The following is a 10,393-nucleotide window of genomic DNA, read 5'->3' as shown; positions in this document are numbered from 1 at the left end:
CCAGGAGCCAATCCAAACGATGTCAAGGAATGGTACTCCCTCCGTCCCGTTAATGAAGTCCCCTTTCTTTTGGGCACGGGTATTTAGGAGAGTTAAAATGAATGTAAAAGTAGTAGGGACCACATAATTAGTACTTTATTTAATGTTATTTTATTTACTAATTCAATTAACTAATACAACAAGGAATATAGCAAAATTAAAAAATTGGAAATTAATCAAAATCATTTCCGGTGGTTTCTCCAGCCACCTTCTGGAAATTTTATCTCTCACAGACCACCTTCTCTCTCCGGTGGTCTCTCTCCGGCGATCTCCGGCAGTCTCTCTCCCAGATCTAGCAAAATTGAGTCCGGCGCTGGGCAGAGAACCACCATGGCCAGAGATCTGTCCGCCGCCACCACCAGCGCCCTCTTCCTTCCCTATTCTCTCCCTGTCTCCGGCGACAACCGCACCACCCTCTGTAAATATGCAACCCCACCCCAACAACCAAAACCAGACAATTTTCCCTAAATACCTGCAAATCCCTAAATTATTTGAGCAGATCTGCCCGCGGTGGAAGGCGGCGTAGGAGGAGGCGCGAAGCGGCGGTGGCGTTGGAGTCGGTGAAGACGGAAGCGCGAGGCGGCGGAGACCCGATGCGGAGCAGGAGGTGTTGGAGGCGGCGCGAGTTGCGTTGGCGGCGGAGACGCGAGGCGGAGCAGGAGGTGTTGGAGTCCGGCGCAGTGGTGGTAGAGGCGGTGAAGGTGGAGAGGTGGGAAGCGGTGGAAGAGGATGGCGGTGGAAGAGGATGGCGGTGGAGGAGATTGAGAGAGAAAATAGAGAGAGGCAGTGGGAGAGAAAATAGAGAGAGGCAGTGGGGTTGAGACGAGAGAGAGAGAGGAGAGAGAGAGAGAGAAAAGCAAGTGGGTATAAAGACTTAATTAAATGCTTAATTGAGTCCTAATTATTGCCAAAAAAGGAAAGGGGACTTGTTACATGGGACGGCTCAAAAAGGAATACGGGACTTGAATATTGGGACGGATGGAGTATGAGTTTGGGGCGTTGGCCTCAGTTTATACCACCTCTCCAGCCTTCACCGAAATCAAGGGTCTACCTAAATGGATCCAAAAGACGGTGTTTGATGCATGGGAGAACAACGAGTCCCTAAAACGGGGAGATGTTCTGGAGTTGTACTTTTTCAGTGCAGCGCTAGAGCCAGTTGGAAAAGGGATTCGTGAAGCTTTCCACTTCATCAAGCTTCGAAGACCTGATACGGGAGCCCTGAACCGGATCAAAGTTCCCGATTTTCAGGCCGCAATCGTCTCAACATTCAAGGAGGAGCAAATCTCCACTAGACAAGCATGGGGCCTATGGGTCTGTCTCACAGAGATGGACAAAATGAAGTCCAGATTCAAGTTCTACCAAAGCTCGGATCTGGGAACGTTCCTGGTTAACACAATGACAGGAACTACGACCCCCTTTGCCGAAAAATCTTTCGAAAAGAAACGGCAAATGTTGTGGGAAAACAAGATAGCGGGGAGCCAGGAGACTCGTCGCAAATTTTGCAACATGGCTCATCTGGGCCATTGGATTGAGAAAGTCTGCGATCAATGTTCATCGCAGAAGGAGCCAGAATTCGGCAAAGGATTCTTCCCGAAGCCTGACAGAAGGAGGTTCCGGTCTGATGAACATGATGAGCATCAGACTCCAAAGGGAAGGACACCTCGGGCACCAAAAAAGTAAGGTGGCCGACAAAGCAAAGTGAATCATGTGATTCACAGCAAGGATCGCACCCACAAAAGAAACGACAAAAGTGGGTGGAATGACAGAAGGACCACTCACAAAACACTCCAGGACAAAACGTGAGTGGAAGGGAAAAGCAGCCGGCCCCTACCAGCATTATCACAAAGCGATAAAGTAAGGGTCCAGCACCATGTGATGACACTAACTAGTGTCGGCAATTATGGCCGACAAAAGAAGGTGGAGGTCACATTCAAGATAGCTGGCCACGAAGAAAGAATCCGAGGCCAACAACCAAGCAATAATAGAGGGGATCAAACCTCTATATAAACTCAAGCTCTGGAGAGAAGAAGGCATCCGAAAATCACAACACATTTTCACAAGCACTTTCTCTCTCTAAATTATCTTTGTAATCTTTTAATTTTGTTTTCAAAGTTTTCGTTTTTAGTTTTAGTTTTTTTATGTACACAAGTATTAGCTACTATGAGTAGCTAAACAAGTTAGTCTCCTCCCTTGGGGAGTATTTTATGAAATAAATTAATTATTATATAATTCCTCTATAAACGCTTAGTTTTTGTCCAACTATTCCGGTTGAGTAAAAATATCTTCTTTAATTTTTCCAACAAAGTATTGAGTCGGCACTTAGTGAAGGAGAAGGGTTGCAACCATCTCTTGCGAGAGTGTAGTTGGTGCGTGCCGGGTGGGCAGACGAGCCGTAAAACGCAACAAGACTGACTCCTGAAGAAGACCAGTCGACAAAGGTATAATGTTGGTTTAAATTTAAGATTTATTTCGAAGTGTTACGGAAGCATGTTGGGCCTGATTATTTGTTAAACTGTTTTAGAAATCATAATGAGGGTATTTTGTCATGGATTGTATTTTGTTGGGGTTATTCTGCAATTTTCTATTCTTGAGGGGTCGATTTCTAATAATTTGAAAATGGGAATGTCAAGATTTGCTACAATTTGAAAGGTGATATATTTCTTGGCAAAGATTGAAAGGTTAGAGACAAAATAAGAATTGAGTCAAAGTTGGTATATTTTGAGGCAAATTACCCTAAAAAATACTACAGTTTGGAGAACAAATTGCAGTTTCCCGTTTTGGTTGTCTAATTAATCTATTAATCTTGAAAGCGTAGAATTCATGTAGACAGAAAGGTTACGTATACTGCATTAGGATAGAAAACACCAATCAATTTTGACATATGAGAGAGAGAAAATTTCTAGCTATAAATATAGATATCATCTTAAGAAGCCTGCCATATGCTGAAGAGACTCAAGAAAAAGTGATCAAGGCAAAGAGTCAAAGACTAGAAAAAAAAAAAAATACATTGCTAAATAGAAACTTTAGCAAATTCTACCTGATTAAAGATTATTACGGAATTATCTAAAAATATTTGCTTGGACTGAAGGTAACTTACCTGTCGAGATAAATCAAGATTAATCTTTCAGAGGAGGAAAAATTGAGAGCTTGAATGAACAGCCTCTGGCTTTTTTTGCATCCTGAATATCCCTGGCTGAGGCTACTGCAGATACACTATTGTACAGCTCCACCATTTGGAGACTTGCTATGTCACCCATCGGAATTGGAATTCCCCGAAGCTTGTCACAGTTCTTGAGCACAAGGCTTCTGAGTCTAGGAAAATGATGAGATGAAGCATTCCAAACAGCTAAATCTGTCTCTTCAATGTGCAAGAATTCAAGTTGCCGAAAGCCTCCTTCAACTGTCTCCCAGTCACTTCCCATAAACGCCTTATCCTTCAGTTTGAGCACCTCGAGCTTCTGTAGCAATCCAAGGGTAGACATGCAATTCCAATCGAGGAAAGTAGCAACTAGTGTAAGGCTCCTAAGGTTAGATGGGAACTGGTAAGGATGAGGAAGGGCATCCAATTGGCCTACAGAAGGTGGTCTAGGATATACATCATTGATTAGTTTCAGCTTTTCGATATATTTCATTTCCCCCAACCTATCAAATGGTTGAACCTGTCCTTCCATAAGGAAGGCTAGTCGTCCACGAATGCCCAATTTCTTCAAGTTACAAGCTTGCACGAGAATTGCGGCCGTGCAACTTTCCACTGAAATTGTGCCGAGTGTTTGAAGCTCTGCATTATGTTTAATGTTTTTACTTGGCTTGGGCAAGGTAGCTGACGCATTAGTCTTAAAATGCCTCAACTGATTCATCTTCCATATATCTGCTTTAACCTTCAGTGTACGAGACATCGTGTGAACAATAAGCGTCTGTATGTTCCAAAGCAGGCTGAAGTCTGAAGGAAGAGTGTCCAAATTGAACGACAAGACAATGTACCTCAAATGAACCAATTTGTACATGTTACTGCTAAGTCTGGTAAATTTGATGGGTTTAACATCTAACACTCTGAGCAATTTGAAAGCTTCAAGGATGTGTGAAATGTATTCGGAGGGCAATATAAATTCATACTTGGGAAAACAAACGAATGAGCGGACACGAGGACCAGAAGGTTTTGAAGATATAAAATTCAAGCAATTGGAATGAACAGAAAGGCGCCGATATTTACCCAAATCATCAATTGGAGGTGTAAATCCTCCTTTATACCTGATTTCTTGGAGAAAATTTTCATTTTCCCTTCCAGCTTCAATTCGACAGAAATCACGTAAGGCATCATGAATCCTGCATGTTTTAACCTTGCCATTAGGCTTAAACTTGTCAATTCTGACTAAGTTTCTGTTGATAAGTTCCTCCAAGTACTTTTGTGCAGTCTCCTCCAAGCTATAATCATCGTTTTGATGTATGAAGCCTTCTCCAATCCACATGCGGATCAATTTCGATGCTGGGATTTCATAGTCTTCAGGGAACATCCCCAAATAGAGGAAGCATGCGCGCAAGTGATAAGGCAAGTTTGCGTAACTCAGAGATATAAATTTCTTCATGCGATCAGCCGGGTCATCACTAAAATATGCGCTCACCCGACTGGACACCGTCTCCCAATCTCTCATCGTTGCATTTAAGTTTGAAGCTGAAAACATTGTTGCAAGGATGCCTCCTATGACTACTACTGCAAGTGGCAATCCTTTGCAATCTTTTGCAATCATTTGCCCCACACTTGTTAACTCGGAAGGGCATTCCCTCTGGTGGAGTGCCTCTAACCGGAGCAGCTCCCAACTTTCTTCGTCTTTGAAGAAACGCAACTCGTGGTGATCCCTTGGGTTACTAGCATACCTGCCCACATCCTCCATACGACTGGTGATCAATACTTTACCCTTTTTATTGCCATGCGGCAGAGCAATGCGGAGTCTGTCCCAGTCAGCCCGACTCCATACATCATCCATGACAATGAGGAAACTTTTTCCCTCGAGTGCAGCGGCAACCATCCTGGCTAATTCCTCGACTCTCTTTTCATTTATATCACCGGGTACAATATCCATCTCTTTCAGAATAGCTACGAATATTTCCCTGTCTGAAAACTCTTGAGATATATAAAGCCATATACGCGTAGGGTACCGCAAGATGACTTTTGGATCATTCATAACCTTCCATGCCAGCGTCGTCTTTCCCAAGCCAAGCATACCAATAAGAGAGATGATATCGAAGTAGTCGGTTTCTTCAGTCAAACGACTTATTAGTTCATCAGTCACATCTGCGAATCCCACCACATCCTTCTCTCTTGGCAGACGAACCTGTTTCACAAGTGTTAAAAAGTTTTGCACATTAGAAAACTCTAGATATAAAACTAGCATTTTGTAATCTATATCTATAATAAGTTTATAATAGAGCTAGCCTTGTTTTACAAAATTCAATTTTCTTATTATGTCCTTGTTTTTTAATCTAAGTTAAGGACAATAATGTAATACTCCCTCCGTTCACCGTCAATGTTCCCCAACTTTTTGGGTGAGAGTTTTAAGAAATGTTAGATAAGTGTGTTGTGAGTGGAGTTTGGATCCCACATTAAATGTGTTATAATGAGCAGTGTTTAAAAATGTGTTGTGGAGAAATGAAGTTTGAGTGTTGGTGGAGTTTGGGTCCCACATTACACGTGTTATTGTGGGGTAGTGTTCAAAAATGTGTGATTGGAGAGGGGAGTTTGGGTCCCACATTATTTATTTGTATTGTGGGATATTGTTTAAAAGTGGAAAGGAAACATTTTTTGATTGTGGACGGAGGAAGGATCTTGTTTTTATTATCACCAGCAGAAAGAGCGTATGTTATGCGCGTAATCAATTTTATTATATTTAATAAAATAAAAATATAGATATAATGTATATTATATTTAGTTGTTTTAATTAGAATTTAATTTATTTTGATTCTACAACTATAATAAAATCTTTTGGAAATAATACTCAACAAATTAATAAACTCCATAAACTAATAAATTTTTCTAGTCCTAACTTGTGTCACTTGTTAAAATGATCAATCTTTGAATAAAATAATAATTTTTTAGAGAATATTATAAATACATAGGTCCCATAAAATCATAAATTAATAATCATTAAAATATTACAATTATGAATACTTTAGTAACTTGTTACAATATGAACTTATTGTTGAATCGCCTTCAAATTGATCATTATTAGAATCTCTATTATTAAATTGAGATTTATTAAAAAATGAAAAAGAAAAAAGATCCCTTGAAAGAACAAAGACGCAGACTAAGGGCACAAAACTTTAAAAGCGAAGGAGAACAACTCAAAAAGGAAACTCAGGATAATACCAATCACGATGAATTAATAGATATATGCATTTATTTAATTTAAATAATATCTCTAATTTATTTTAACACATTATAACTTGATTTTTAAAATTATAATTTCTAAAATTAAGAAATGCTCTATATTTAAAAAAAAATCTATCAATATATTAATGCCTCTCTAAATTAATAAATATTTTGCTATATTTTTAAATAAATTTAGCATTTATACTAAATTTTCAAATATATACATATCAAGGTATGCTAATATTTATATACAATTTACTTTATATGTACGCTATTTATTTACATAATATATAGTGACTTATTGTTATTTTTACCTATCTAGTTAAATAGTTAAATTTTATAGGATATCTATCTTTTTCAAGATTCTAAAAAGAGTTTTAGATATATTCAAATAGTTCAATAAGATAATGTAATTAATTGATACATTTACCTAACGAATTAATATATTCATTTAAATATATAATAATCCTTCCGTCCCACAAATAACCTCCTAGGAGGGAGGAGCACCAGTTTTAAGATGAAATTGAAAAAGTGTTATAAACTTATAATTATTATTGAAAGTGGTAAAAATAGAACTCCCTCCGTCCACGATCAATGTTCCCCACTTTTCTTGGTGCGAGTTTTAAAAAAAGTTCGATGAGGGCGTTGTGTGTGGAGTTTGGATCCCGCATTAAGGGCCTGTTTGGTTTTGAGTTTTACAGCATATTAGTTAAGTTAATACAGAGTAGTAAAGAGTTTGGTATTCTATAACACTTATGTGGATGGCCCTGTGATATGTGAAAGGCCCTGAGTTAAAAATTCGGATTACGCAGAATAATTAATACCGCCTCCCCTCTCGATTACGCAGGATAATTAATACGGCCCTGCAATTGTGTCTATTTTTAAGCTTATCTAATCTAGAAATATGGATACCAAACGAAAATCATGATTAATTAACCATAATAGCAAATAACCAATCAATATTAGTAACACATATTTATCTACGCTAATAGTCTAGTTTACTAACTATACTGACTAATCCCTTACCCAAAACCAAACACGCCCTAAAAGTGATATTAAAGATTAGTGTTTAAAAGTGTGTAGTGGAAAAGTGGAGTTTGGTCCCACATTAATAAATTATATTGGGAGTGAAATTAGGGTCCCACTTTAAAGGTGTTATTGTAGGTTAGTGTTTGAAAATGTGTGGTGGACAAGTGAAGGTTGGGTTCCATTATAATCATTTGTGTTGTGTGGTAGTGTTTAAAAATTGAAAGAGAATATTTTTTGTGGACTTGCTAAAATGCAAAAAGGAAACGTTGATCACGGACGAATGGAGTATTATACTCTCTCCGTCCACAATTTAAAGTCTTACTTTGTGCCCTTAAATTTTTGTCCATAAATTAAAGGCTTAAGTCATATTATGCTTTTTGTACTTTTTTACATTTCCTATATTTACTACCCTTTTGCCACTAATATATGGATCCACCTTAAAACATCTTTATCACTTTTATATTCTATATTTATTATACTTTATTATCAGTGGACCCACGCACAACACCCACAACACTTTTTTCAGCTTTTTTAATTTCCGCGCAAACTATAAAGTGGGACATTAAATTGTGGACGGAAGAGTAATTAGTATTGAGAGTAATGAAACTGCGAAAAGTCAGAGTAAATAAGGTATGGGTTAAGTACCAATTTTTATTAATTTTTTTATACTAACTTTTTACAATTAATAATTTGCGTTAAACTAACAAAAAAAAGATTTCTGACATGGCTTACAACGTGAAATTTGAATTTTAATTTTAAAATAAAATAAATGGGATGTTGAGTCTTTTGGCTAGCTTAGAATAACTTGTCAAAAAAGTGTTATTGTCTTTTTCTTATTTTTTAAATTATCAATAGGTTTTTTTTTTAACTTTTCGGGGAAGAGGAACGATGGGGTTTGATCCCTGGACCTCACTGTTCGTAGACAGGAGTTCGCACCGCTTGATGTCCCCTTGGGGACTTAAATTATCAATAGTTTGAAGCACTTTTGTTAGTTTTCAAATAATTTGGGTGTTTTATTGTAATTATCAATCATTCATGATATTTTTGTTAAATGTTCCATATTTAAGATATAAACTATATTTTTCCCAATATAATATGGAAATGATGACTAATTTGCAAATTTATACTCATTCCGTCCACGAACTAAAGGCCTACTTGTATTTAAATTTTTGTCCACCAAATAAAAGCCTAATATATTTTTTGTACTTTTTTACTCTAATTTTTTTTTCTATATTTACTACCATTTGCAACTAATGAACCCACCTTACAATACCTTTATCATTTTTATATTCTATATTTACTATACTTTACTACTAGTGGGCCCGCCACACAACACATTTATCATTTTAGTCAACTTCCCTTATATTTCACTTACAATACATTTATCAGCTTTCATAGTTTTCGTATCGAGCATGAAATAGGCCTTTAATACGTGGACAGATGGAGTAATATGCAAAAAAAATAAGTAAATAAAAGGAGTCTCTTTTATTGCGTTGTAACTACAATTTCGGCCTAAATTGTACGTCTTCAGTTAAATTGAACTAACCCTAAATTAAAATGCATCATTTGCCCTGTGTACCATATGCAAGTCAGGAAAAGCCACCAAAACTTCAATTTACAATTTAAGATTTTAGGCAGATAGCATATTAATTTGTGTGGCATTTTTATGATTGTTTAATGCTCGGGTGTATATTTTCCTTACATAAATCCTAAATCCATTACTTAGTATTATCATATGTTGACCATTCATTAATGCAATAGGAGATGCATGTCCTACTAGAAGGCCCAATAGAGAATCTATTTTAATATAAGCAAGCATGCATCAGATTAATGAAGAGCGGAACCTGAAGCGTTTCAAATCTGTCTTCATCGATTCTGAGGTTGACGAATTCACTCCTTGCCCGTTCGACCTTCTTGCTGACCTCCTCGACCTTTCTGACGATGCCGTGGAGATCGACAGAAGGCTTAAATGAACTGATGAAAGACATAAGAGTTCCAGACTCGGACTTTCTCTCCATGACCTTGGTAATGAAGGCGTCAATGACATCTTCCACCTCATAAACGGCATCGCGAATGTTCTGGACCAGCACTTTTGTAGTCTCATCAGTTATCCGCTTCTTCACCGAGTCCTTGAGAAAGGCGTTCAGGAGGCGAAGATCCTTCTCCAGACACTCGATCTGATTCCTGGTGTCGGTGATTAGATGGGAGTGGGTAACCAGAAGATCCTTGAGGTTATTAAGCAGGAACTCCACTGCTGCATCCGCCATCTCTCAATTGATATCCTCTATCTATTTGCTGCGACTACTCATGTGTTTTTGTAGACATTGACGCCGGGGATAACGTGTACTAGTGATCTAGTCGTCGGCTACTATATTAACGCGGCAGTGAGCTGTCGCTTAATTATTAACAGATTATGAATTTTCGAAATTAAATTATTTATTAGTAGCGGACACGTTATCAAACCCACTATGGATGGGATTCTTTCTTTCGTAATTTACCGTGGAACTAATTGTTAAAACAGTACCCTAACTTTCAATGTTTTTAAAAAGAGGATTATATGTTACAAAATTTGAAAATAAGGACTATATGTTACGAAATTTGAAAATGAAAACTATAACTTCTATTTTTTACACATCAAAATAAGGACTACTATAGCTTACATCACGGCCCGAAATAGAAGTGTAAATATAAAAAATGGAAGTTATAGTCCTTATTTTTTTAAAATGCATGGAAGATATGGTCCTCATTTTCAAATTATGTAACATATAGTCCATTTTTTTAAAACACATCAAAGTTATGGTCCTATTTTAACAATTAGCTCATTTACTGTGTATTACTCTTAATTTATCTATTTTTTAAGTGTTTGTTATAAAAATAAAAAATATTAGTATAATAAACTCTAACTAATATTTATCACTAAAATTTGAAATTAAAAAAAAATAGAGAAGTATATCATAACGT

General features: G+C 37.2%; 1 protein-coding gene across 1 annotated transcript; it reads right to left on the bottom strand.

The window, feature by feature from the left end:
* Positions 1 to 3,155: 3,155 nt before the first annotated feature.
* LOC131018118 (putative late blight resistance protein homolog R1A-10) lies at positions 3,156 to 9,699 on the bottom strand. The gene is made up of 2 exons (XM_057946840.1): positions 9,277 to 9,699; positions 3,156 to 5,369 (listed from the first exon to the last, which is right to left on the bottom strand). Exons 1-2 carry the CDS (start codon positions 9,697 to 9,699, stop codon positions 3,156 to 3,158), a joined length of 2,637 nt encoding a protein of 878 aa, XP_057802823.1.
* Positions 9,700 to 10,393: the final 694 nt, after the last annotated feature.

Source organism: Salvia miltiorrhiza, chromosome 3, assembly GCF_028751815.1.
Source record: "Salvia miltiorrhiza cultivar Shanhuang (shh) chromosome 3, IMPLAD_Smil_shh, whole genome shotgun sequence".
Classification (NCBI taxonomy): domain Eukaryota; kingdom Viridiplantae; phylum Streptophyta; class Magnoliopsida; order Lamiales; family Lamiaceae; genus Salvia; species Salvia miltiorrhiza.
Note: the sequence above shows the minus strand (reverse complement) of the source record. Positions and strands in the feature narration are given on the sequence as shown.

Coding starts and splice junctions, on each gene's coding strand:
- LOC131018118 (XM_057946840.1), bottom strand. CDS start 9,699: ATGGCGGATGCAGCAGTGGAGTTCCTGCTTAATAACCTCAAGGATCTT. Junction 5,370..9,276: donor ACAGATTTGAAACGCTTCAG/GTTCCGCTCTTC, acceptor CTTGTGAAACAG/GTTCGTCTGCCAAGAGAGAA.